Consider the following 27,339-nt stretch of genomic DNA (forward strand, 5'->3'; position numbering starts at 1 on the left):
CCTCTCCCTCTCGCTCTCTCTCTCTCTGTGCGTAAAGGTAAGCCGGGAAGCATTTCCTGTGAGTTAGACTACCTGAGTGAATCAACCTCAAACTTATCAGTGTTTGGTTATGTATGTGAAGTTTAACTGCGGATGTGTGGGGTAGAGACACAGAAACAGTCACAGAGCAAACACACGAGGAGCGGGACACACCTACCCACACTTGTTCAGAGAGTAAGTTAGAAAATGAGTACCGGGACTTCGCTGCACAGTTCACCGAAGCAGTCACGGAAAAGTAAGAAGAAACAGCTGCTGAAACAGGAGACTCAAAGATGGATACCTGTGCAGACCTGCAGCCATCCAGTTACAGTAGGTCTCTGTGTCCTGGTTATACGACACATTCTATTTATTTTGTGGGCAGTGTTGTCTGGAATGCCGACACCTCCCTTCATACCTGTTTGCTTGTGTTTGGTTCCTCTGACTTTAATAGTATTACTCTGTTGTTAGCATTACAGTTCACCGGTAGCCACACTTGATTTGTTAGTTTATCCACACAGCAATAAAAAAAAAAAACAAAGTCCAGATAGTTTAGCTAGTTTGCTATAATTCCTTTCTTCTAAGTCACAGAATAAATAATACTAATTGGACTGGGATAAACTATTGAATATAATCTAACCATTTTACTTCTTCGCTGATCAGCTGTTATGTGGAATGACAGCATTTCTTCGTGCTCATGCGCAGCTCATTTTGGACTTTGACTGAGCCATTGCAACACTTTGATTTTTCTTCTCTTTTTTCCAGTCATTCTGCTGTAGATTGGAAGCTTTGCATCAGATAATTGTCAAATTGCATGCGGGTAAAGCTTTACAGTAGCTGTGGGACAAATACTTTCATATTTGACTGAAGAAGACTTTGTTATACAGAGGAGTTCTTGGCTGGCTGTAACGTGGCCAGATCCTGTGGCTGTAAAACAAACCCCAAATCATCACACATCCACCACTATGTTGATGTTTTTACTGATATGCTGTGTTTGGCTTTCAACACACATAGTGCAGTTCTTCATGGACAAACATTCCCACTTTGGTCTTGCCTGTCCAAAGGTCTTATTAGTGATTTGTTCAGATAAGCTGTGCAGCCATGTTCTTCCTTTTTTTTTTTTAGAGAGAGAGACAAGAAGCTTTCTTTTGGCAACCCTTCCAAACAAGCCACACTCTTTCAGTGTTTTTGCACTGTCATGAACTTTAACATTTAACATGCTAACTGAGGCCTTTAGACTGAAATGTAGCTCTTGGGGGACTACATAGAGGCCTGTGCAAAACTTTCTTATGATTAAACACTCAAGCTATAATAATATATTAATTACTGTTCATTTTAGGTCAAAATTAGGCTGCCAAGAAACACAGCACTAATACAACCAATAACAACTTCAATTTAATTTATTCTATCGAGATTAAACAAAATATTGTGAACACAAGTTAATTTTAGACTAAGAAACATGAGAGGTTTTTAGTAAGTGGAGAATAACTGGTGATCTTCGGGGAATAATCTCAATATGCTTCTCACTTCTCACTACTCCTACCAGGACTCTTGTTCTGGTCCATCTTCTTCTTTTTCTTGCTGCTCCCGTTAGGGGTCGCCACTGTAGGCTCATCTCCACCCGCTCCACCCTGGCTGCACTCTCTTCTTCACCTCTCTTGTGTACTGTCCATTGCTTTTGATGCTTTAAATAGCTGAGCGCAGGTATTAAAACTCATCCACCTTCCCTCCCTCCTCCTTGCATCTTCACTGTTACACCTGTCTCCCTCTCGTTCACACACACATATTAGGTATTTCTTCTACTGTCTTTCTTTTCTCTTCACTCCAGAGGATACCTCCACCTCCCCAGGCTCTCTTCCACCTGCTCCCTACTCTCATTATAGAACACATTGTTGTATGTGAACATCATAGTCAGAGCAAAATATTTACTATATTTTATAAATAGTTTGCTCTTTTACAATGTTTTTCTTTTTTTACTGTACTATACTGCTGAGTGACTGTCTTCTGCTCGTCACATACATTTCATTGCAATGTTGACCCTGCACTAACTTGCACTAAGAGCCAATCCCTGATGCAATTCCAGCAACACCACCTTGAACCCATCTGTCACCCTCCTCACTGCTGTCTCAATGTTCTCATTCATGGCCTCCATAAACCCATTTCTGTCTCCTTGATCTTCTCATTTTAACTCATCTGCTCGTTCCCTCAGAGCCAGTCAAGGACGGTCTGGAAAGTTCAACTGCCTTCAGCTTCCTCCGGTCATGAATATTCCAGCATCGGCACACACAGATTTGCCAACAAGGTGCGCAGCATATTTATGTTTGTTTGCTCTGTGCTATTCACCCTACTCCTGTCCACCTTTGTTTCAATTTAAGGTAACAAGTTGCTGCTCTTATCTTTGTCTTATCATCCCTGTACAAATCAAGGTCTTCTTGGTGCTGATGACGCTGACATACCTGACCTTAATCTTAATCACATCATTTTGTGCTCACTGCAATATTAAAGTACAGATTCGTATGAAATGCTACTTTTTTGGGGTTGTTGTGTGTCTTCTGCTCTCCTGCTGCGGAGTCTTTTTCAGTTTTTGTAGTTTATTCCTTCTTCTTTTTAAAATCTCTCTCCGATGTACAGCTCTATACCAACTCTCCTTCCTCAGCCTCGATCGAGCTAATCAGTCATCTGCTTCAGATAACATTCATAGCCCTCAAGTGCTGTGTTTGGGAACGTCACGTAAACGCCTGCTAAACCACTCCCTCAGTATATAGCACAACCTGACTATACAGGAAGTCAAAATTCTGGGAGAAATCAGGGACCGTGACGCGTTGTTGAGGTTTTGAACACACCCAAGCAATATCAAGTGTGTAATATTTATTTAGTTGGATAGTAAATTTGCTTAAGACATTTCTGGGATTCATGGCTTCTCTTATTTTTATCAACACCTCTGTTTAAAAAAAACTAAATACACAGGTAGAAGGTGTGACGATTGCTCAGGCATATAAATACTGTAATGCTATAATATCTGACTCTTAGGTGGAGGAAACTGTGCAGAATCACATGGCTTACTCCATCCAGGAGGAGGGTGGAGGTGCCAACTGGCAACTGGTAGCAGAAGAAGGGGCGATGAAGGTGAGGACAGAAAACATGAATTATTTCTGTTGTTTGCTGCGAATATTTAAATTTCATTCACATTTTAAAATGTACTGTAGTAGTAACTTATTTGTGCTTCAGTGAAAAAATACGCCGCTGACGTACACGGTGATTTAAACCGTTTAAAAGCCTGAAAAAAAATCATCTTAGTTTTTAGTAACGGGTGAAGTTGTTAGTGTGTTTATAATATTCTGTCTGTGGTGCTGTGTAACAGGTATACAGGAGGGAAGTGGAGGAGAACGGCATCGTCCTGGATCCTCTCAAAGCGACACATGCTGTGAAGGGGGTAACTGGACATGAGGTCTGCCACTACTTCTGGGACACTGCAGTCCGATTGGACTGGGAGAGTAAGATCTGTGTTTTAGTCCAACATATTATTACTCTTATTATGGCCTCTGTCAGTGCGCCCCAGGGTGGCTGTGGCTACAATGTAGCTTGCCATCACCAGTGTGTGAAAGTGTGTGTGAATGGGTGGATGACAGGTTGTGTAAAGCGCTTTGGGGTCCTTAGGGACTAGAAAAGCGCTATACAAATACAGGCCATTTACCATTTACCATTTTACTATTTGACTTTCCTTGTGTTATTGCATTGACCTGATGTGAACTCTCCCTCCCACAGCCACCGTTGAAAATTTCCACGTTGTGGAAAAGCTCTCTGATAATGCCGTCGTTGTCTACCAGACGCACAAGGTATACTGAGTGCACACTGCACAGTGAAACACAATGCACATTTCATCAGTTATATTGCACAGCCTGTTTTTGATTGATTGAATTGATCACGTGTCTCCTTTGTTTTAGACAGTGTGGCCTGTCGCTCAGAGAGATGTGCTCTTCCTGTCAGTCATCAGGATGATTCCACCGAGAAATGAAAGTGAACCCGACACATGGATCGTCTGCAACATCTCTGTGGAGCATGATGATGTACCTGTAAGATTAACCCTCAGAGGCTTCCCTTGTGTTTTTAGCACTAGACTGTTGTGCTGTGTTCATTTAATTAATAGATGATGTTCGGGACATTTTGTGCCATTCAGTTCTTTATTTTCTGTTATTTCTTTTATTTCTTTTATTTTCTATTTTCTGCTGTGCTGAATGAATATAGCTGATATTTGCCAAAAGATATATTTTTTAAATTTTAGAATAGTTAAATTAGCTTAAAAGGGTTAAGCTATGCACATCCACATTTGATCTAAGGCCAAAAAATGCCCCATTGAAAGCTATTGAAATTCGCTTCAATTTAAAATGTTTGTCCACCAGATGGCGCTACTCTTCGCTATTCAAAGCATGCTGGAAAATATCACACTCTTTTCTGTTTTCTGCAGGGGTGTCTTGTCACTGAAATGATAAGTTAGTGCCGTTAGTACTGCTAATCATTAACCCATGTCACAGCCTAACAAAAATACTAATAATAGTCTTATAATCATAAGTTTTGTACATGTATATTTCAGGCTGAAGTAGTTATAAAACTACAGCATATCAGCATTAGCACATCAAACCAACTGTCAGACACAGTGGTGGAGGAATGATGTTTCGGAGTCACAGGAACCTGAGCACCTTTCATGAACTCATGAAGTATTATAGAGTCAAATCTGACACTGGCAGCTAAAGCTTGGGTCACGCGACAGGGCAATTATCCCGAGCACAATCATGTGAGAGGCTCATAAAGTCATACACAAGACAATTACTTTGGGTTACAGCAGAGTCCTAGTGCTAAGCACTTGAGTTAAAGGCAGCTTTACTTCTTTTTAGGTTTGTGAAGGTGAAACATCTTTCCTTTTGACATGATGACAGGGTGAGTCAAAAACTCTCAGGACCACCTCCAAGGTGACAATCAGAACAGAATCAGAACACTTTATTGATCCTTAGGAGAAATTATTTTGGTTACAGTGGTCCAGTACAAACAGTAACAAAGACAGACATTACAAAAAGTAAGAAATAGCACAATATATACATGCATATAAGTCACTTATTGATAAATATCTGAATAAGAAAGAAGGGAATGTGCAAAAGGGGTGTAGCTATTGCTACAGGGAGATGGCCACAGGCAGGAATGATCTCCTGTGGCGTTCAGTGGTGCTTTTTGGTAATCTTAGTCTCTCAGTGAACGTGCTTCTGTGACTGACCAGCATGTCATGGAGTGGGTGGGAGGAATTATCCAACATTGTCTTTATCTTGGACAACATTCGCCTCTCCAACACCACCTCAAGAGAGTCCAGCTCCATCCCCACAACACTACTGGCCTTGCGGATCAGTTTATTGAGTCTCTTACCATCAGCAACCCTCAATTTACTCCCCAAGCATGCAACAGCATAGAGGATCGCACTGGCCACAACAGACTTGTAGAAAATCCCGAGCATTGTCCGGCAGATGTTGAAGGACCTCAGTCGCCTCAAAAAATAGAGGCGACTCTGGCCAATCCCAGTAGAGATTAAATATTTGGGCCTTTATGACTGAAGAAGACTCTCAGATGAGATGTGAAAAATCTTAATGAAAGTAAAAACACGTCCAGTTGCCTTCAGCTCGAGTGCTTAAGCGTAGCATGACCTTGATGACTGAAAACAGACATGAGCACTGCTCCTGGTATAAGAACAACTCTTACATTTGAGGTTTAATACATTATGCCTGACAAAGAAAGCTGGGTAAACATACTGCTTATGCATATTTTTCTCTTCACACCTCCAAGTGCTGTAACAGTGCATTTAGTTCATGTTAGTATCAAACATCATCTTGTCAAACAAGGCCTTATTGAGTAAATGGGAGAACAATGTTGACCCCAGTCTGTCTGTCATATCAGTGAGATATGTGTCTGTTTTGGGCGGTTTAATTTGTTTTTACTCCTATTTATTTATTCGTGTATTTTTCACTTTCAGCTAACAAACCGGTGTGTTCGTGCCAAACTTAATGTTGCAATGATCTGCCAAACGCTGGTGAGTCCACCAGAGGGCGACAAAGAGATCGGCAGAGACAACATCTCGTGTAGGGTCAGCTATGTTGCCAATGGTAAGTGCCTCTTAAAAGCATCTGGCTTTGATCTCAGCAGACAGCAGAACAAAGCCTCTGTTTAGTCTTACAGTCCTCACATGTATCACTAGATTTTGTAGACGACAGATGAGAAAAGCACACCTTGAATGTCTGAATGTTTGGATGGGTTATTCAGCGGTTGTTCAGACCATCAAAGAAAATATAGTAGAATTGGTTACTCATTCGTTTGAATGACTGACATGCCATTCTTTGTTTTTTTTGTTTTTGTTAAATGAATTTTGTAGTTTTGACACAAGGATGACCCAGCCTGGGGTATTACTTTGAAATTTTAGTCCAGACTGCAGCCTCTGCCCCTGCAGACAAGCAGGTTATTACATAAAGCAGCGCTGCAGGATGAATCTTAAGCCAGTTTATTGTCAGAGATGCCGAGCGGGTCGAGGGAGTTCATTTAAAAACATAAATATTAAATCACCACGTCCCGCCAGAGGGCATCCCACACAGCTGCCTGTGCAGGTTTATTATTAATAGTTTTATCATAAGTCAGTGGGAACACACTGTTTCCTGATTACATTTCTCTGTGTGACTGCAGTGAACCCCGGAGGCTGGTTTCCAGCATCAATCCTCAGACCTGTGGCCAAGAGAGAATATCCCAAGTTCCTCAAACGCTTCAGCTCCTACGTCCAGGAGAAAACCGCCGGGAAGCCCATCCTTTTCTGAATTCAACGAGGTAACCAGGACCCCAAGCACAACTTGACTGGCAGCTACATCTTGTATAATTATAGTTAATTATATTTGTATATTTTTGTTTTATTGGGTTAATTTAATTACCATGCATACAATCTTTGACCTTTTAAGTTTAACTAAGTTCATGATTTCTTTTCTTTTTTGAGATTGGATTGATTTTATTGAAGTGAACGAGGTAAGATCTACTGAATCTGTAATTATTCAGATGCCCCTCGAGATTTAAAACAAAAGTAGTTGTTTATGATCTTAGCTAGATTTGTATGTAAGCACAAGAATTTCCTGAGGTGATTTTTTTGGGGTAAATTATTTCGTGCATTTCTATTGATTATCCATTTCTTGACTTTTTTTTGGGGGGGGGGACTTGCTCTAATCAGTAGTATTACAGCTGCTTTTTTCTCCTTTTTTGGTACTGCTAAGCTTCACTAAAGATCAATTAAACAAACAAAAAAACCTAAACTGATATTTACAGCAAAAGCACTGATGAGGTGTGAACACTTTCACTTCTTCTCTCCGTCTCGTGACGACTCTTTGCAGTTTGACGGCCTAAAGCTTTGAAATCTTTAATATTGTTATAAAGTAGCTTTCAGAGAGCACAGTGGACACGGTGTATTGTACAGAGAAAACTGTAGATTTAAAATAAATGATCACTTGTGACTCTTAAACACTTGAATTTAATGACAGAAACAGTCAGAAGAAGTATATCTTGGGCGATGAGGAGCATTTAACTTTGGTTTGGTGCCTTTTTCATATGATAATGTTAAAAGGCTTAAACTAAAAACATACCTCTGAAAATGGTTGGGTACAAGGAATGGACTGAAAATGTGTGTTTAAAATAAATAAAAATTTTTTTTTAATTTTTTAATAAAAACAGCCAATGTCTAAAGAAAATCTTTGGAAGAGCCCAGAGAACTATTTCTGAAAACCACTTAAAAAAAAATTACAAGAAAATCTGGAGGCAAATGTCATGAAATGAGGCGTGGCTGCAGACGTTTTGCACAGTGTTGTAGCTACATGAGCAGAATGTATTTAGTGATTTCAGTTTTGTCTGTATTTTAAATAGTTTGTATATTTTTAAACTGTATATGAGAAATTTTATTTGACAGTAAATGTTTTGCAATGTTCTGTAAATTAAAGTTAATATACAGCAGAACCGATCGTATTCTCTTCCTCACACTGGCGTGACAATGAAACTGGTTTCTGTGGAAAGCAGCAATAATCCGCGTTGGAACAGAATCAGGTCACGGCCGTTTCTACGTGGAGTTTACGTGTTACCACCGTGTTTGCATGCCTAGGGTTTCTGCCCATACTCTCACTAAAGACCGCCACTTCCTAAACATCCACAGCTATGACCTGCAAACGCATGACATGAAATGTTTTGAGCATTCACAGGCAGACACTGAGTTTTAAATTTTTATTTATAGGAGTCTCTTCTTTATATAAATACGCATTGTCTATACATTCAGCGATGAAAGTATATTTTCAGCAAATGGTAAAATATTGGGATTTACATAATAAATTATGGTCTCAACTGACGTGATCGTGGAGTTCAAACACTTATAGCTGGATATGATTTTGACGGAGCGGTACTGGACCGCCACCGAGTGTAAGAATGCGTGTCTCAGAACTTGAACTTAAAGAGGACATACTTATTCAGTATCAAAGGATATCCTGAGTAAAAGCATCTTCAGTCATGACGCAAACCTCATGAAACTAGTAGTTCCACATCAAACAGAAAAAAAATATCTACAGTGTTGCTTCATTGTCTTTGTACATGTAGTGTCAACGACAAAACAAGTGTGCATTTGAATAATAAAGATTAAAAAAAGTGCATGTTCACACATCTGTGCTTATGTCAGGTAGCCCACCCGCCTAAAGCAGTGTCCTTGGAGAAATCTGTCTTACAGAAATCATAACATGTCAAAAGTGCCTCCTGCTCCGTGCTTCAGCCGAGGCCTGGCCGCAGTCTTTGCTCGCTTCACGCTCCTCTCCGAGCGGCACAGTTAGGAAAAAATCCAGGCCGCTTAAACCAGGATCGCACCCCGGGTTTGGCCTCGGCAGCTTCAGTATCGAGTCTGTTCACAGGAGTCTTTCCTGGTAGGTGTTGGATGCGGCTACAAAACCAACTTGTGTCCTTCGTGTGACAACGCGGCGTCCCTCCTCATTGGGGACAAAGATGCCACCATAAATTCAGTGTAAACATTTCTCATTTTAACAGCAACTAAAGCAGTCGCGAATCGTAAAAGTGTCCTTCATGTCTTTCTGAACAGCAGGGAAAGAAAAAAACCCAAACAAAACATCTAAACACATGAATGGTTTGCATCTACCGTCTCCTCAAATATGCTGAAGTTGTTTTGTAGGCCTTGAAAACAGTACACACATATAAAACCTAATGGTGCCGCGGAGTTGACGCATGTTCTGAAAGCTCAGTCTGATGTACAGCACGTGACACGGTATGTTGCATGGTTCCTCGCAGATCTCCTTCACTTTGACTTTTAGTCCAACAACCAGTGGGAATCTCAGTACATTTTTGATGTGTTGGCAAAGACAAGTGGCAACATGGATCTAGCAGCACTGAAAGTGAGTCAAACGCCAGCATGGCCTGTCCAATGGGGGTGTGGCGATTGTCTTATGCTTGGCAGGAGAAAATGAATGTTTGGAAAGCTGCTCCTTTCACTGTGAAACAAAGAGAATAAGTCAGTATATCCAGCTAAAGCCTAGTCAATATTTAAACAAGAATAACCTAAAATAAATGAACCCACCAGGTAGACGTCAAGAACCGATCCGTCATCTCGATCCATGTCCACGTCCATGGTGCTCTGCTCCGACGTAAGGCAGATGGCACTGTCCTCCAGGGTGAAGGTGGAGCTGGATGCGACGTCATCCCTGAAAAACACAGTCGCACGTTAACTTGTAGACGGACCTGAGAGCTTATCGTCTGCGTCAAAGCCCCGGTTAGAGCAGGGCAGCTGTATAAACAGTGCTGGAAAAGCGATTGGAAAAAAACCCCTTAACAAACAAACAGCAGATTTATTGCGGACTCTGACGTAAAGAGACAAAGAAACCTGTCTGGTGTTGGGACGTAGAGGCTCATTGTCTCAGAAACGCCAAACGGGAGGTTGAAATTGAGAGGAATTGCTGGGAGAGAGAGTCTTACAGATTTCTCAATGTGGGGTAAGAGAGACAAGTGAGCTTTAAAAGAGAATTCTTCCAGGAAATTACAGACCTAAAAAGTTAACTCCTTCATTTTGGTTTCCACTGGAGGGAAGTTACATCCACAGAAATTCCAATTTTCTATCCTTTCTAATAAAAACTGTAGCATATTGCACTCTGACAGAAAATATGTTCTTCATGCATGTACGCATTCAACGAATGAGATCCAGCTAACGCGCAGCCTACAGATCTTGGAAATTCCTTGCAGTAGTTGAATTGGTCGAGGAGGAATGGGGGGAGGGACTTATTAAAAATGGATCAAAAGCGTAACGCTGAAATAGAGTGCTATTAGACTGAATCCATACAGAAGTCACATATATGGAGTTTGAACGTAGCTCGCACATTCGCACTGCAAAGTTCATCCTGCCTTTAGTTGCAGTCTCTGTTTAACCACTAGGGGGCAACAAAAGATAGTTTTCCCTTATATGCACATCAGCAGACTTCCTGATAAATTCAGGAATGTGTTTTTGCCCTTTTCTAACATATGACACACTATGTTAGGGGTTCAAAGAGATGTAATCCAATTAGAACAAGAGCAGCATGGTGCTATAGTTGTAGAGATTGCAGATGGATGTGAGACATACGGATAAGCTACAGCTTTATTAAAAAAAAAAAAAAAATTATATATATATATATATATATATATATATATATATATATTAGGGGTGCAACGATACACAAAATTCACGGTTCGGTTCGGTTCAATACTTTAGTGTCACGGTTCGATATTTTTTCGATACAAAAAAAATGTTCATGCCTTTTTAATTTGTCATTTATTAAAATTATAAATATATATTTTAACTCAAAAGTACAGTTTTTAAATTTAATGTTGCTGAAACAATAAAGTAATAAAAAATATATATATCTGATCGAGGAATCACTCATCTTTGGAAAAGAGAGTTTATTACAGAGAAATGGCTCTTTCCAAAATAAAAGCTATACTATACGCTTCTTCTGGGCTATATTCTCAGCAGCATATTAAACATATCAGGTCCCCATAAGGAGAATCACGTGCTAACAGCTGTCTAAATGACTCAGGTAAAGTTTGTAGCATGCCTGCTTGTTGTTTTTGTCTGCTTCCACTTGTCTTTGCACTAGGATGATGTTGGCGTAAATGTGCAGTCATATTCGTTGTGTTCCCACTAGTGCTGTCAGCGTTAATCTGAAATGACGTTAATGCCACAACGAGCTAACTACGCTAACGCACTAGTTCCCACCCATGTAATTGAGCATTGCATGGCACATCCGACATACTGTTTTACTTTTGTCCATGACGCGCTTACCTTCAGGGTCATACGTCACATGAAAACCAAAATAGTTCCAAACGTCAAATCTGAAATAGGGTGGGGGAGGTTCAATTTGCCATGTTGCAACAAGAGCTTAACTTCTGTCTCGCTAGCTTGCCCTGCGCTCAGTGGGATCTGCGTTCGACTACTCCGCCTAGGCTGCACTGTCAAGCGCAGATCCACTGAGCGCTCAACACAGACAGCATCGTCAGAAGAAAAGTTGATCAAATAAATTAAAAATTTTGTATTGTTCGATACATATGCCTACCGAACCGAAAGCACTGTATCGAACGGTTCAATATCGATACGAATATTGTTGCACCCCTAAAATATATATATATATATATATATATATATATATATATATATATATATATATATATATTGACGTGACACTTCAAAAGTGTGTTGCTAAAATAAAAGGCAGAGCGGCTGTCAGGCAGGGATTATTGTTGGCTGATATACAGTCTCCACAGCGCTGCTTGTCCTCTTTTGTCACCGTATTTGTGCAGCGTAATGGCACCGAGTAAGAGTGTGTCAAAGCTGCTGTTTAAATATTTATAAAAACAGTTGACAGAACAATGTCAGGGCAGCAGCAGGTGACTGATGAAGGGACAAGACCGGGCAAGTCACACAATGCAGCCTCAGAAAGCAAGCTGAACTCGACACTGTTGGACAGGAGGAGCACTGAAAGGTGGAAGGGAAGAAAAAAATGCAAAGGGCAGGGGATGCAGGGCTTAGAGGCTTTTAGCAGGACAGGAAATAAAGCTTTAACACACTTTCTCTCTCCACACTGGTAAAAGTCACAATGAAACCTGTTAATGTAACACTCTGATTGTGTTAAAAATCAGGGTTTCAACTATTAGTCAATGCTGTGCCATTAAAGCATTTCATTAAGTGACACTTGAGCCATCCAAAGTCATTCCTGCCACAAGAGTCCAATCAAATAAAAGTTTTCCTGGAAAGACATTGCACTGGCGTCCACTACAACACCACGCATCCTGATTCATATGTTGTCTAGGAAGCGTGCACGTGTACTTGGATGCATGCAGGCAAACTAAGTGTGTAACATGCTCCATGACGCACGTCACCAATAAGACCATGTGACGTAGACGCACAGGTAACAATAAGGCGGGAGTGCCCGAGCATGTGCGTGAGTGTACATGTCAGGCGTGACTTCCTTCTTTTCTTTGTGGCCTTGCGTCATGGTTTAAGGTGATCAGCCTAACATTTCAGGATCGTGTGAGTGTAGAAAAACAAGGAAACGTCAACACAGGAGACACTGTACCTGTCCTCTGTTTGGTTTTCCACGTTTACAAAGATGGAGGAGGTGGAGATAGTTCCCATGGAGGAGCCCTCGTAGAAGGATGGGTTGGCTGGGACAATGTCGGGGCGCAGATATGAACCGAACACGGCTGAGGAGGAAAAAAGAAAACTAAATTTTAAACATGTGACGGTTTCCTATCTCAGGTGGGCTCAGTTTTAACTTACATGGTGCCAATAAATACAAACAGTCATCTAAAGATGCTTCATAGTGACGGGAAAGGCCCCACAAAAAACACAGAGAAAAACCTAACGATTCAGCAATCTAACTATGAGCAAACACTTGGCGACAGGAAGAGCTCGGGCGAGGGCGGCCATGTGCCACAACAGCCTGATGTTAGAGCGCACCATAAAACAGTAAAACAATAAACACTCCTGTGCCTTCAGACTTTCAAACTCCACAATCCAGGTAGGCGCATTTTGACCTCTACGGTTGGGCCATCCCACACATTTTACAACTTTAGGCTGAGTACTCCGGCTCCAGATAAGTGTGAGAACACCAAACGCTGTAAAATCAGAGTTCCCCCTTAAAAGGAAGCATTTCCTGGAAGCTGAGCTGAATAAAATCTAAAGCTGACACTGGATGTATCCGAGGAAAAGCGAGTACGTTTTTCCTGTAATTCTGCCGTGTCTTTGCAGACTTCAAAACCTAATCATCGACACAAGGCAGCGAATGAGAGTTTAATGCAACTGATTAGATTAGGGTGTCAAACATAAGGCCCAGGGGCCAGAATCGAAAGGGCGAAGACTCTGATCCAGCCCACGAGACATCTTTGGAGATTGTGAAGCAGAGCATACATTTTGGACTTTTACCTGTATTTTCATACATTTTACAGCTTGTCCTACTGATAAAGATCCCCTCCCACAGCCATTCATATCACACCAAAGTAATGAAGTAATAGATAAATGACTGAATGACATTTAAGTTCCTATAGACATTTCTGTGAATTAAACATTACAGGGCAGTCTGGGGAAATGAGCTACTACAATTCTGTACTTTTACACATTTTGTTTTTACAATTAAAGGCCAAAGAGTCGTAGTGACCGATTTCTTTCATTAACTACAGCAGAATTTCTTTATCAGGAAAAAAAAACAAAAACGGAGACATACTGTTAAACACACACTTTTTTTCTCATATTGAGATGGAAATGGATTAAATATGTAGATAAATTTCTTTACACTGACAGAAATGGGATTTTCGCTGGTCCAGCCCACTTCAGATCAAAGCAGCAGCATGTGCGACACACTTTGTTTAGATGCTTCCAGTTAAACTGACATACGAGCCACTCCCTTTAGAGTGAAAACCGATTTCCTGTCCTTCCCGAGACCCCTTCAGTGACCATAAGAGCGAGTCGGGAAGTTTAGGAACAGCCCAAACGGATTTATAGTTTGTTGCATCACAGCTGGAGATACAGCTGGGGCAGGGCTCGATTAGAGGAGAGGACAAATGACCCCCGTGACTTATCTTTCTGCTCCACACCCACATTTCTTCCGGTGTGTTGTTGGCTGAATAACTCGCCTTATCAAACACAAAGATCACACAGATGTAGCTGCTTTATCACGTAAGAATGTAGGGGGAGCTCAATCTAAGGATGGTTTATACACAGTTTGTACACACAAATACTGTAACTGATGTAATGTTAATAGGAAGGTAACCTCTGTTTATTTCCATCAACGCCAAACAATACATCAACCACTGACTGCTTCCTCCTCTTGGGAAGTGCTGAGAGGACAACATTTTTATGGCTGAGTGGAAGCAGCTCTTTATTGGCCTCGAGTGTTTCTAAAAAGCTCTAATAAGCCGCAAAACAAAGCTTGAAGAGGCAGACGTGGCGAGGATTAAGGTAAAATGTCAAGTGCTTTTTATGATCTACCAATCCCACCCCCACTTCCTTGGCACAGATGCTGATCTGTCAAACTCTTGTTTTGTGTACCTTGTCCATCCAAGCTGGCGAGGCTGCGCGCTCCTACCAGCCGGTCCCTCCTGTCCTCCTCGTTCCTCTCATCTGCCTGCGATGAAAGGATCTCCTGTGAGCACGACTTCAGAGCAGGGATGGAAGTGCGGGTCCTCTTTGAAGGGGAGAATCGAATTGCTGTGGAGCCAAAATTTAAAAAAAAAAAAAAAAAAGGAGCACATGAGTCAGGTAAAGGACCACAATCTGATATTCAGGGACTTGGAGGCGAGGGAGACAAAAACTGCAATAATTAGGGGGAGATAAATCAAATCAGTGTTCACACAGAGGAAAACTTCAATGCCCTGCTTCCAAAATTAGAAGCTATTAAACTGTTAAAATGCACAATGACGCTGACACAAATGTCCCCTAAGCCACTTCTTATTCTGCCTCCTGAGGAGGGCGTGAAATAAAATCCTTTCCTGTCATCTCCCTCTGTCGGGACTTGGCAATGGTTAACAGCGCAGCTAAATCCTCAAATCAGTGCCTCAGCCATATGTATTTCCACAAAGGGGGTCCGACATGGTAACATTTGTTTCTATATTTGATGTTCCAAAACAGCTTCCTGGTTTCACCTACAGCCACACCCAGGACACTGAGAATAGATGCTACGGATAAAACTATTAAAAAACTATGAAAACTATTTTCCTATCTCTGAGTTTACTGATCATGTGCTTCAAAAGCTTATCCAATAGCCGACTCTAAAAGACCCAGTGCTATTTCAGTAATTCACAAGATAAACTGCCTACAGTTTCATTCCCGTTACCAGAGCAGGATTTCCAGCTTTCCACATTTTGTTTCCTCCTTTAGTTTCACATGTATGACCATGATCAGTCAGCTGACTTACGCTGAGTCTTCCTGAAGACCCGTGTGCTCATGAACTTCAGGAAGCGGCTGGCGTAAAACCCAGGCCGGTGGACTGAGACAGAGTCCTGAGGACAAATCAGAAAAGGGAGGAAAGAAATTAAAAAAAAAAAAAAAAAAAGAAGTCAGGTTTTTATCGGACAGCCACGGGTAACTTTAAAGAGGACGTAACAAAATAAAAGGCTCATTCATAAAAGCTGCTCCATCAGATTTGAGCAGGCTATCAACTTACACCATCGTACACCAGGGCTTTCCATGAGTGCTCCAACTTTTTAATGAACCTGCAGGAGAAACACAACAAAAAGAGGCCTTGTTACGAAGGTTATACAACAAATTCCCCTTTATGCCCGATCAAACCTAAAAGGTTTCACTTTTCCCTCTGGGTGCAGCGCAAAACTTTGCTCAACTTAAAGTTCTGCCTTCAAGTTAAGCAACATTTAGCCTTTAAGAAAGCAAAAGTACACAAACTCTGCCTTTTCATCATATCTGACCTGATCTGACTTTGCCTACGCTGTCAAGAGTCTGATGCCGACAAGGCTCACAAAGGTTTATGCGATGCTTTTAAAACACCACGAGTAGGAAAAGCTGATGACCCAAAAGGCGATTGGATCGCATAAGACTTTGTGGCACAAGAAGTCAACATATTAATCTATTTTCTAGACAAAGTAAGAAGGAAAGACAGTAAAAATCCAGTGTTTTTCAGTTTCATTAGCATCAGTACCTGTATGACTGTAGAATATCTATGATGCCCAGGTAGATGAGCAGCTTTTCATCTTTGTGTGTTCGGGCAGGAATGCCGCCCATCCTGAAAAAGAAGACCAAAACAACCAAAACATGGCAGCATTTAGAAGCAGCTGTAGTTCAAATAAACGTTCAAACGTGCCTCTGCACTTTTTACGAGTGTTTGTAAAAGAGGCTCCTGCAGTATTTACATTTGTGTGTGTGTGTTGCTGTAAATATGCAGAACAGTGTTTGTATTTTTGCAGCTATGGTTATGCGAGAGCCCGACTGTGTGTTTGAGCGTTCTGTGAAAGGTTGTGTAACGTCTGCGAGGGAAAAAGTGGACATCAGGAGACAAACAGAGGAGGTGTGTGTGTGCATGTGTGTGTGCATGTGTGTGCTTCGCCCTCCCAGGCTGAATAAACTCACGTGTCATCAGTGGTGAGGGCTTCAGCAGCCTTGCCGTCTCCTTGAATGGACTCCATGGCGGTGGAGTAAAGCACCCTCTGAGCCACAGGTCTCCTCCCATCACCCCCTGCCTGTCCCTGCTCGCCCCCCTCTCTGTGGTCCAGGACGTGCACGCCCAGCAGAAGACTGTAGTCCATGATCTTGAAACTCTCAAGCACCTATTGCAAATTACAAATAAAAAGAGTTCACTCAATATCACAATCTGGATATCGTTATATGATTCAATCTCCCACCTCTTGAAACTTTGAAAAGTTTTCTACTAGACTCTCACGAGGGGGGAGTTGTTTCCTTCCTAAAACACTTTTATCACCCAGCTCAGTCAAAAGTGTGTCGGGTGATGAAAGACCAGAAAGCCAGCAACAGGAAATCTCTGCTGAAACCTGTTCAGGGCCAAATAAACAAGGTGTTTCACCACAGAGAGCCAAGTGTTACACACCGACCCGTCTGAGGAGCCTTTTACCAAGCTTCCCATAAACCCTCTGACTTTATGGGAACCCAGTTCTCAAGAAAAGCCACCCTGTGGCAGGAAAAAGGCAGAAAGTGAGGTGGGAGCTTGTTCTGGGAATGGGATTGAGGTCACTGCCGTGTACTGAGGCTTACTTTATGACCCAGACTGAAACAAACAACCAAGAAAAATAAGACAAGCTATGGTAACGGTTTAATATTCTTAGCCTGAAGCCATTTGCTTTCAAATACAGTCAGCAGAATAAAAATGACACACATCTTCTGATGGGATGGAGCTTGCAGCTACGCCACACCTACCACTGAACTCTGCCTTCGTTTAAGGTCAAAACAATGCCAGTTGAGCTTTCGAGACTTGTTAATTAATGCAGCTCTGTCATAAATCGCGCTTTAATGTGTTTATATGGGATGAAAAATCAGATGAAACAGGCTGTCTAAACATGAGTGAATAAACCAGATAAATGCTTTAACACTATGCATTCCCACAAAGATTTCTATATTTACTGCAGAAAAAACCTGACATAATCACAGACAGTCATGGCCCAGAATCCAGAGAAAAATGAAGTTATCTATAGATAAGAAATCCTCGAAGCAAAGTCAGAGAAGATTTTATTAGTGTTCATTGTAAATCAAGTTAGCATTTGCTGATATTTAAAGTCAAAGCTGCACACATTCATGCACACAACTGCAAGCAGACTTAATGAGTGACTCAAAACAAACACAGGGCCTTTTCACCGATCACCCCCCACCCCTCTTTTTTTTCATATCAACTATTTGCATCCCCTCGCTCAAACTCCCCCAGCCTATTCAAACAGCAACCATTTTGAATAGAGCCATACACATCACGCTGCCTACAGAAAGCCACGACCGAGCATCCGGGCCCCAGTTTTCCCCGACGGACAATCAAAGCATCACAGCAGACAGAGAACACCCACGTTTGTGTGTTATTTATGCAAAATTTCTCCTTGGATTTTTTTAATCTGACTTATTCTGAGGGGCATACCGGTACAGTCTTTAGTTCCTGCTTTCAAACACAACCGTTCTTGTCTCATAGTGAAAGTAATAATAATACTGCACTAAAGCTCCCGTGAGAAGCCAGCTTTGTCATAGCATAGCTTAATCCTCCACAAATTTTGATGTTTCTCATCATCGTCTAGCCTAAAGCGCTCCTCCACCCATTCAGCTCTGAGCCAGTAGAGCTGCCCGACTTTGCACTAATACACCAATAATACACAAATACATGTGTTCCTTAGTAAGAAAGCCTAGTCTATTCATTGAGCAAGCTGAATAACTTTTTCCAAGTATACACCGACTACGAGTCCAGTTCAAGAACGCTTGGTTTGTCACAGAAGTCGTGATGGGGCAGAAAGGAACAAACACCAACCCGCCACTTGAGGAGGCCACAAAAGCCACAACTCAAATCACATTGTCAGTGTTGGTAATTTAAGATCTTTTCTTCACAATGGGTAAAAAACGGTATGAAATGACACAATAAAAACTGAAAAAAGGGCTTGATTCAGAAAATGGCCTTGATTAGAAAGAAATCTAATTCATTTTTACCCTTGTTCTCCGTTCTTTGTACGCTTACTTTATTTGACATTCTTCTTAAAGCACAGAGGATGAGAATGATTCAAACATAACACATTGTGATCTGAAACTTTAAAAAGAAAAGTCCCACAGGGGTGTAAAGTAGGGCGAAATGTTTTCATATTCGTACTGCTCTCCATGACGTCACGACGCCACGCAATGAGTGGCTTCAATGACTGCTGACATAACGGCTGTAAGAGCAACACACTTCCTGACTCTTGAAATAGACCCGAGTGATCAAATGAGCTTCCCTCTCTGTAATATTTGTTTTCACACTCTGCTGTATTTTTCCTATTTTCCACTGACCTGTTAATTCCACAAACAACATTATTTTCCATACAATGGTTAATTTAATGGCTAAAAATAAAGAGAAAATAGATGAAATTTGCTCTCTGTGCCCCAAAACACTTTAATCACATTAATCAACCAGTCGACAGCTAGAAGGGAATCAATGTCTAACCAGAATAATTACAGACAATCACATTTAATTCACCTGTTAATAGAAAAAAGAAAAACATCTATTTTTTTTTACCCTGTATTTCCACACAGCGGTCATTATAATTCAAAATTACTCCCATTACAGTCCATCTATCACATGTTCATGCCTGCATTGCACTAAATCTTTCCATTTCTGTCCTTGTTGGTGTCTGAAATTCAAAAGCTTGCATTTTAAAATACGCTTGCACCCGCTTTATTAGGTACACATGTTTATCTTCTAATCAGCCAATTACATTCCTGCGACTCAGTGCTTTCAGGAGCTGAGACATGGCGGAGACGACAAGCTAAAGTTCAAAGTGAGCATCAGAATGGGGAAGAAAGGCGATTAAGTGACTTGACATGGTTGCTGGTGCCAGACAGGCTGGGCAGAGTTTTTTCGGAAACTGCTGATCTGCTGGGATTTGGATCTATAGGGCTCACAGTGAATGGTCAGAAAAAGAAAAAATATCCAGCGAGCAGCAACTGTGTGATGCTATCATGTCAATATAGACCAAAATGCCCAAGAAATGTTTCAGCACTTTTGTGAATCTATGCTATTCTATGGCACCTCTGAAGACATACAGGGGGCCAAACCAGTACTAGCAAGTGTATCTAATAAAGTGGCCAAAAGTGTATATTTCTTAATGCTGTTTTGGCCTGAGTTGCCCACAAAATGACAAAGTGTTGACAGCCAAGCATGTGTTGTGAAGAAAAGTCTCCCAACAGCTTGATTTCATCTTCAGCATCACAGTCATTATGTTTGCCTCACTGCACAGTCACTGTAATGTGACAGCAATGCTCTTCACCACACACACACACACACACACACACACACACACACACACACACACACACACACACACACACACACACACACACACACACACACACACACACACACACACACACAGCCAGAGTCAGACTGGTGGATGCACGCACACTCTACAATAAACCCTCTCTGTCTCACTCTCTCTGTAGAGTAGAGTTCAGCATGAATTATTAATGCCTCGTGTTGTTTTGGCATTTGGGGGAGTATCAGGGGAGCTGGAGAGTAATGGAGAGGAGAGACTTAAGAAGAGAGCACAGCCGGCATTTCTCCAGAAGTGTCCTGTGTAACCGTGAGTATCGGTTATTTCTGAAATGTCACAAGCATTGCTCAAACACCATTTCTTCTTTCAACTAAACTCTGACTTTCCACATTCCCACATTCCCTGCAGGCTCTGGAAAAACAGCTGAACATTACTTTTTTTATCATAGCTATTAAAGGACAACTCTTTCTTCCACTTCCTCGTTCCCTCCAAAGCCCCCTATGCCCCCTGTTGCTTAGCTTCTGCCGACCCTTACTCTGCGTTCTGGTCCGCGGCCTCTCCTGGGGTGACGGGGTTAGCTGCTTACTCATGGAAATGGACAGAGATTCTGCTTAGAGGGCACTTTGCTTCCCGCTTAGGAGGCAAACGCAGGAAGCCATGACAGTAAACTATACAGCACAGTCTCTGTAACAGCTGCTGCAAAACAGTCCAACTTGCATACACCATATAGGTTTTATAAACTATATACATAAATTTTATACACACACAGACAGCCAGTGCATCTCTGTTGTACTTTGAGCTTGTGAACTGCTTGCGTGCACTGCCAGGTTAACCATTAAGAAAGCACTGAATTAGCCAGAAGGGAGGATGTCGGTGTCAGTGTGCTTAAGAAAACAGAACTTTGAGAAAGTCAACACACCGGTTAATGATAATAAGAAACACTCTAACCTGAGGAGATTACATAAGGGTCCTCTGAGTTTATGGTAGCCTGACTGTAAGTCAACATCACAAGACCCAGATTTACCGCAAAACTCGAGATAATGTTTGACTTAAAAGGAGGGAAAGCAAGAGGTGATCACACCTGTTTATGCAGCAATCCTGTAAGAGGAATCAATTTCCCCTAAAGAGGAACACAAAACTACAAACTAATGCAGCAAAAGATTTTCTGTAAAACAGAACTACCCTTGTCATTACTTGTTTTCTGAGTATACAGAAAAGAGAGGACACAGATTGTGTTACATAATAGGCTGATTTAAACACACAGCATCCCACTATTCATTAGCTTTAATTCTTTCAATAAAAACATCATGTTTGTTTCCTCTTCTTCCAAATAAAAAACTGAATCATTTACCCGAAGTTTGGTGTAAGGGAAGTCATTAAGTTGTTAGCTATATGGAGCCTCACGAGGTTGCCAGGTCTGGCAGGTTGACACGACTCAGCAGGAACTTTGCCAGGAAGTCTTTCTTTTGCTGTTCCCTGAACTCATCAGATGTACCCATCAACATCCAGGTCTATTTCCAGGTTAAATACAGCAGCCTGTTAATATTTTCTTTTCCAAACACAACAACTGAGGTCTAGATTTTCTGCAGACTGTGAAATGGCCCTTAAAACCATAAGTGGGCAATTAACTTTCCCAAGAGACCACATGACAAACTGGGGCTGTTGTGAAGGGACACACTAAAAAGCCCAACTCAATTTTACTTATTAATTTTCTCTCTTTATAAAGTGCTACTAAAAAGAGTCGTCGTTACAGTTAGACGATGAAAATGTGACACAGCAAACACGTCAACATTTAATCACCATTTACTCAACATTCCCCAAAACAACTGTGAACTGTATGTAAGACTTTTAACTTTATACAAAATACTGTTGCCATCTTGCTTAAAGGTAAATGAATTAATCTGTGTTTTTGTATTTCTTTTTTTCCCCCGGTGGAGTAAAACTAGCTGGTTTTGGTCTTAAATAAGTGCATTAAAATCATCAGATTCAGTGTCTAAAGTTGAAATGTGAAGGGCAGTCACAGCAACAGCAAATGCAAGATCTGCCTTCTATTCTGCATCTGAGAGCTCTGGAAAGTCTGTGCCTTTCTTATCATAATGCTCTTGACTTTCTGCTCTGAGGTCCCATACTCTTTCCCCAGGCGGAGCCACCTCACAGCTGTGTGGTAGCCTATGTCACCATGTTTAGTTTCATGCTCCTTCAAAAGTGCAAAAAAAAAAAAAAAACAGTTCAGCGTTCTCACCCCAATTAACTCTATTAGTTATGAACATGTTTAATTTTTAGCACCAAGTTACACAACACCTCCTGCTGTATCGTACAATGCTAACATACGAATTTCAGTTCTGGGTTCAGTTCAGTTACTTCTGTCTAAATCTGCCTTTAATCATTTTTTAAAGTGTTCAAATCTGAAATTTGTCAGATTTGGACATAACGTCTGCCAGTTATCTGTGAACAAATCACTCCCTGTTACAGTCCCTTTCACTAAGGTCATTCCTGCCAGCTCCTCTGTAATATACTTGGGATTTACCTAAAAGAATAAGTAACTGGCCTGTGTAATTGTCACTGGGTGGGATTGACACAGCCCTCATCCAGAGCCAAAGAGAAACACTCAAAATCGTCTCTGTGTGTTTAGTCTCAGAATGGCGATTCAAATTGTACTCCTTAAACACACAAATGAGCTCTCCACAAGCAAAGCACACAGTTTTACCTCTGACCTCAGTGACTACATACTTACATGCATGTCTTGTTAAAAAAACCTCTACACCCTGAAACAGTCTTTTTATTTTATTTTTGTGTGAGCTGACATTTTCATATCGTATCATATCTCTCATAAGTGTTTCTCCGAACATGTTTACAGTGAAGCTCCATTTGCTTGCACACATGTACATATATAGATTTAAAAACAAACAAACAACAAAACCCCAAAGGTGACTTTAAAATAAAAGCACAACTAACTAGAGGCTGTCCGATGCCCAGGTCTGCTCTAACCTGATTATCTAGTGTTTGATCATGGTGTATAAATAGCTTCACAAATATGCCACCTCTCTGTGTTTAGAAAGGGTATTTTCCAAATGGAAACTTCTGCTGTAACCGACAATGAGCCAAAGGTTATGTATGCTTAGTGCTTTATTAGGGTCTTAATTCAACATTTCAGAAGGCTCTAATGTAAAAAAGCTTAATATACAGCCATTTGTTTTATGAGTTTATGGTGCACAACGCCTGAATTGTTGCCTTGGGAGGGGAACAGAGGGTGCAGACATCAGTACCACTTAAGTTTTGTGTCTTTTGCTTTTTAAAACCTAGAGGCTTCTCATTTAATCACAGCTATGGCCCACAAATCTGAAAATTTACTGTACACGATCCATCAACCTCCACGACTAGCAACAATTCTTCCAAACTAATGTAATGCAGACAGACAAAGGGATATGAAAGGATGAAGTTTATGTGTTTGCAGCATAACGTTTTCTTTTTTTAAAGATTTGGTGAATCGCCAGAGCACAGCTCACGTCTCTTATTAAGCTCAAACTATCCTTCTTCAGTTGAACAATTTCACGGTGTCTGCATTAATACAGAGAAGAATGTGAGCCCTTAGATTGGAAGACTATCTTTGGACAGGGCTCCGAGTCTCACGCTACCAGGATCATGCCTTAATCACATTCAGTGTTTGGAGAGCTGTCACGTAGTGAAACATAGCCGTGCAAGGAAACAAGAACACAGACCCGAGGCAAACTGAAAGTTTAGCTGAACACATTGTCTTTCCCTCTGTGGCAAAGACAAGGAAAATTCTCTTTTCAAAACATTTCGTCCCATCTAGGATACGCACTTATATCCCAAAGCACTATATAATGTGATTAAGTTACAAGGATGCATGTTGCTGGTGTTAGAATACATACCAACCCTTTAAAAAGATATATTTTCTCACTAGACTAAGATTTCCAGCTTGAAAGGATTTCACCAGGAAAGCTCCGTGCTATGAAACTAAAATGAGATCATCCTAGACTTCCTTATTTGTTGTAGGGAATAATAGAGAGCTTCCCGTCATGATATGACTGCCATTTCAAAGCCAGCCTGTGAGAAGAACATCCATAAAACTACCTACCCGACAGTCTCTCTGCAGAGTCTTCATGAGGTTGTTGTACGTCTCAGCGTCAAAGTAAAGCCCCTCCTCGTGCATGTCTTGAAAGTCCAAGTCTTTGTAGGTCGGACAGGCCTTCTCTCTCTCTTTCCTGGACGCTCGTCTCTTATAGGTGGATCCCTTCAGGTCGTATTTGTAGTGCATTTTGACAGAGCGAGGCAACACATTGTTCATCACCACCAATCGGATGTTGATGCCTCCAGACTGGATGCAGTACAGGCCGTAAAACTTGGGAAGCAAAGTGCGTGGATTCTGGTTCAAGTTCTGTGAATTTAGAGAAAGCACAGGGGTTGCAATGATGTTGAGTTTTGTAGACTGGGTGCATTTTTTTAAAAATATATTAATGTGTGGGATAAAAGGAAGCAGTTTGGTAACTAATTTGTGTATGGTCAGAATTATACTGTAGATAACTGTGACATACCTACCCCAGGTAAGGAGCTCTGTTAGTGTTTGTAGATAGAGCTATAAATTGTGGACCATCTGTTTAGTATTTCTACTACTATAAAAAAATAGACCTTTGCAGAGGACTTTAAACTTGTGCAAAGAGCAAACTTCTGTGTCAGACAGATCTGATTTTCATGCCAAGAAGAGTGCTGAGTCTTCTGTTACGGCTCAGAGCACAGCAGTTTTCAGTGGAATGGCACATAGTGCCCAGTGAGCGTGCTTTTCGATTTTGCTATAACATTCAAGGAGTTGTCCAAACTGTCTCCCAAAGTTAGACTGCTGAGGGAAAACATTCAATAGACAACTCAAAATTTTGTGAGTGTATTTTTTTTCCACATTAACAAAGTCTTGGCTGAACACCTTCAATTCTTGCCAGATATGGTTCCCTGTGACTTTACCTTCTTCTCCAAAAAGAAAACATTCAAGTGAAGGGTTGCCGTTTTGACACAGTGGATCAGATCTAAAACACACTACTGGAGCACAAGTTTAAGTGGTCAGAACAGCACTTCTATGAAAGGATATATCTAAAAATAGCAAGCGGTGAATAGAAGAGGCGAATTGCTGCAGAAGAGGACTAACTGGAAGGGGAAGACTGCATATGGTTTAAACTCCATATGTGGAAAGCTTGGCACCATGTACACTCCATGCTTCACTGATGTCAAGCAGAATGTGGATGCAATAAAAAAAACATGAATAACAAAATGAACTGATCAAATTTTGGACTTTTATCTATGCAACGACCACTGTCCTCAGTCAAGTTGAATTGCTATTCAGGCTCCTAGTGCAGGAGCTAAAGGGCATTTTCACTCCATCTCATTTTTGCCTCTGAAGCATCTCATGAGTAATCACTCATTTAACACCAAGCGGGTTTTAGACATCCATCAGCAAGAATTTTCACATGCCATCACGAACTGTAATGAAGTAACATTAAACTTCTCACCATGTAGTATCCAGGTAGCAGCCTCTGGAGAAACTTGGCCTCCTTGTGCTGAACGGTTTTAATGATGAACTCATCGTCGCTGGTCAGGTAGAAGAGAGAGCCGCTGGCCCCGGGGTTGACCAGCTCAATCAGAGGCTCGTTTACCAGGGAGTACTGAGGAAGAAAGCCATAAACATTTCATATCTAATACATCAAATTCACAAATCAACTCTATATGGTATAGCTTTGCACGCAGCAGAGCAGGAAACAGATAAAGGTCCCTCGGCTGGTGCCACAAAATTGGAGGGCCGCTTTTGTAATGAAAAATCAGCCCCAAAGTCTACAGTTGTTCACATGTTTATCGGAGAAAGCAGAACCCTGTCTACATTTTTTTATTGTTCCATTAATGCCAGCTCTGCTTCACATCAGTCTACTGTTTATCTGTTTGTCAAACTTTATAGGCGCCCACGGACATGTGAATCTTCCTGCTAAGAAACGAGAGCCTCCGTCCCGCAGTGCCCATCTACATACAAGAACCCGCAAGACTGTAGAGAAGCGTTAGATATTAATCAGTGCATTATGAGAGCCACATTTTCAAAAGAGAGAAACACTGGAGGCATCCACTCTCCCTCTCCAGAGACTCTTCCACTTGATGACCATCCACGGTCACGTTGCGTTACCGGCACAAACACATCCACACTTTATTGCATTTGCACTGAGCCTGGCTGTGTATGCGTGTCCACATTCTCTCTTAATTAGACACCGCAGCGTGGCCTCCGCCTGAATGAATTCATCATCACCTCAAGGACATCAGTCATTAGCACTACTCCTCAACGCTGGCGGGTCTTACGCCATCATCCCTCTTCGGCCTTGAAATAACTTTTTAATCTCCGACTCTCTTCTGGAGCTTTTTGTCTTTCATTTATGCAGAAAAGAATCTGGCCATCAAAAGGAACAATGTAGCCTGATGGGTTTAGGAAAGACTTCGAGGCATAAGGAACGCAGGAAGATGCCGCCACAGCAGGATAAAGGTCAGAGGAAATCACACCTTTTTGAAATCTAATTTTATTTATAAAAAGGTAGAGTATCAATTTAGCATTAAATTAGTGCTGTCAAACGTTTGAAACGAACAAGACTTCAGCCAGGGAATATTTTCACAGACAAAAACACGTGCAAACGAGCAAAACCAAAAACATGAATCACACAAAATGCTTCTGTCTAAATATCTAAATGTGTGCCTGTGAGTCTGCTGGGAAATCACTGCACGTGTGAGGATTACAGCTGTGCTAATGAGGGCACATGCTCTGTCATTATTACCTCCAGTATCTCCACCACCCCAATGTTTTACCTTGACTCCACCCTCCTGGGGACTGCAGCATTACTCAACCTATTGGATTCTACATTAGTCAGCATTTAGTTGGTGGAAAGAAATTCCCGACAGACAAAAATAACGAGGAATTCTCTCTTCTTTATCAGACTTACAACTGATTATCGATGTCAGTTTGTGACGTGTGGATGTAAGAACCAGGTGAATCTCGCTGTAACACAGGAAATCTCAGCCTGTGTGTTTGTTTCTTTGGCTGCCCACTCCTCCTACACAACCAGGGAGATGAGAAATCAAACCTGGCATGTAGAACATCTTAAAAATGCATCTACGTCATTACGTAGACTGGCAACCGCCTAGCAACAGCCTTAAAATGACGCGATTTCAGCATTTATGCCCCTGTAACACCTTACGTTGAATGTGAAGTTATAGCAAGCAGTTAGCTGAGCTTTGCATCGAGGCTGGAACAGGTAA

The 27,339-nt window shown here is 41.4% G+C and overlaps 2 protein-coding genes across 4 annotated transcripts in view; one reads left to right on the plus strand and one right to left on the minus strand.

Annotated features, from left to right (window-relative positions):
- Nucleotides 1-5: 5 nt before the first annotated feature.
- LOC102775962 (ceramide transfer protein-like) lies at nt 6-8,028 on the plus strand. The gene is made up of 8 exons (XM_006784144.3): nt 6-348; nt 2,225-2,317; nt 3,046-3,141; nt 3,377-3,509; nt 3,781-3,851; nt 3,960-4,088; nt 6,029-6,158; nt 6,730-8,028. The coding sequence occupies exons 1-8, from the start codon at nt 226-228 to the stop codon at nt 6,855-6,857; spliced, it is 903 nt and encodes a 300-aa protein (XP_006784207.2). The 5' UTR covers nt 6-225; the 3' UTR covers nt 6,858-8,028.
- A 252-nt stretch (nt 8,029-8,280) lies between these two features.
- pip5k1bb (phosphatidylinositol-4-phosphate 5-kinase, type I, beta b) overlaps nt 8,281-27,339 on the minus strand; it is a 33,004-nt gene continuing 13,945 nt past the window's right edge. For all 3 annotated transcript variants that reach the window (XM_006784145.2, XM_006784146.2, XM_006784147.2), the window contains exons 6-15: nt 25,563-25,715; nt 24,143-24,442; nt 16,670-16,866; nt 16,242-16,325; nt 15,753-15,801; nt 15,504-15,588; nt 14,639-14,797; nt 12,669-12,795; nt 9,644-9,767; nt 8,281-9,557 (exon numbers count right to left, since the gene is read on the minus strand). In XM_006784145.2, coding sequence (XP_006784208.1) covers nt 9,555-9,557; nt 9,644-9,767; nt 12,669-12,795; nt 14,639-14,797; nt 15,504-15,588; nt 15,753-15,801; nt 16,242-16,325; nt 16,670-16,866; nt 24,143-24,442; nt 25,563-25,715 — 1,281 coding nt within the window. In that variant the 3' untranslated portion in view covers nt 8,281-9,554. The remainder of the gene's footprint in view (nt 9,558-9,643; nt 9,768-12,668; nt 12,796-14,638; nt 14,798-15,503; nt 15,589-15,752; nt 15,802-16,241; nt 16,326-16,669; nt 16,867-24,142; nt 24,443-25,562; nt 25,716-27,339) is intronic.

Source organism: Neolamprologus brichardi, chromosome 12 (assembly GCF_056152115.1).
Source record: "Neolamprologus brichardi isolate AB-2024 chromosome 12, ASM5615211v1, whole genome shotgun sequence".
NCBI classification, from domain to species: domain Eukaryota; kingdom Metazoa; phylum Chordata; class Actinopteri; order Cichliformes; family Cichlidae; genus Neolamprologus; species Neolamprologus brichardi.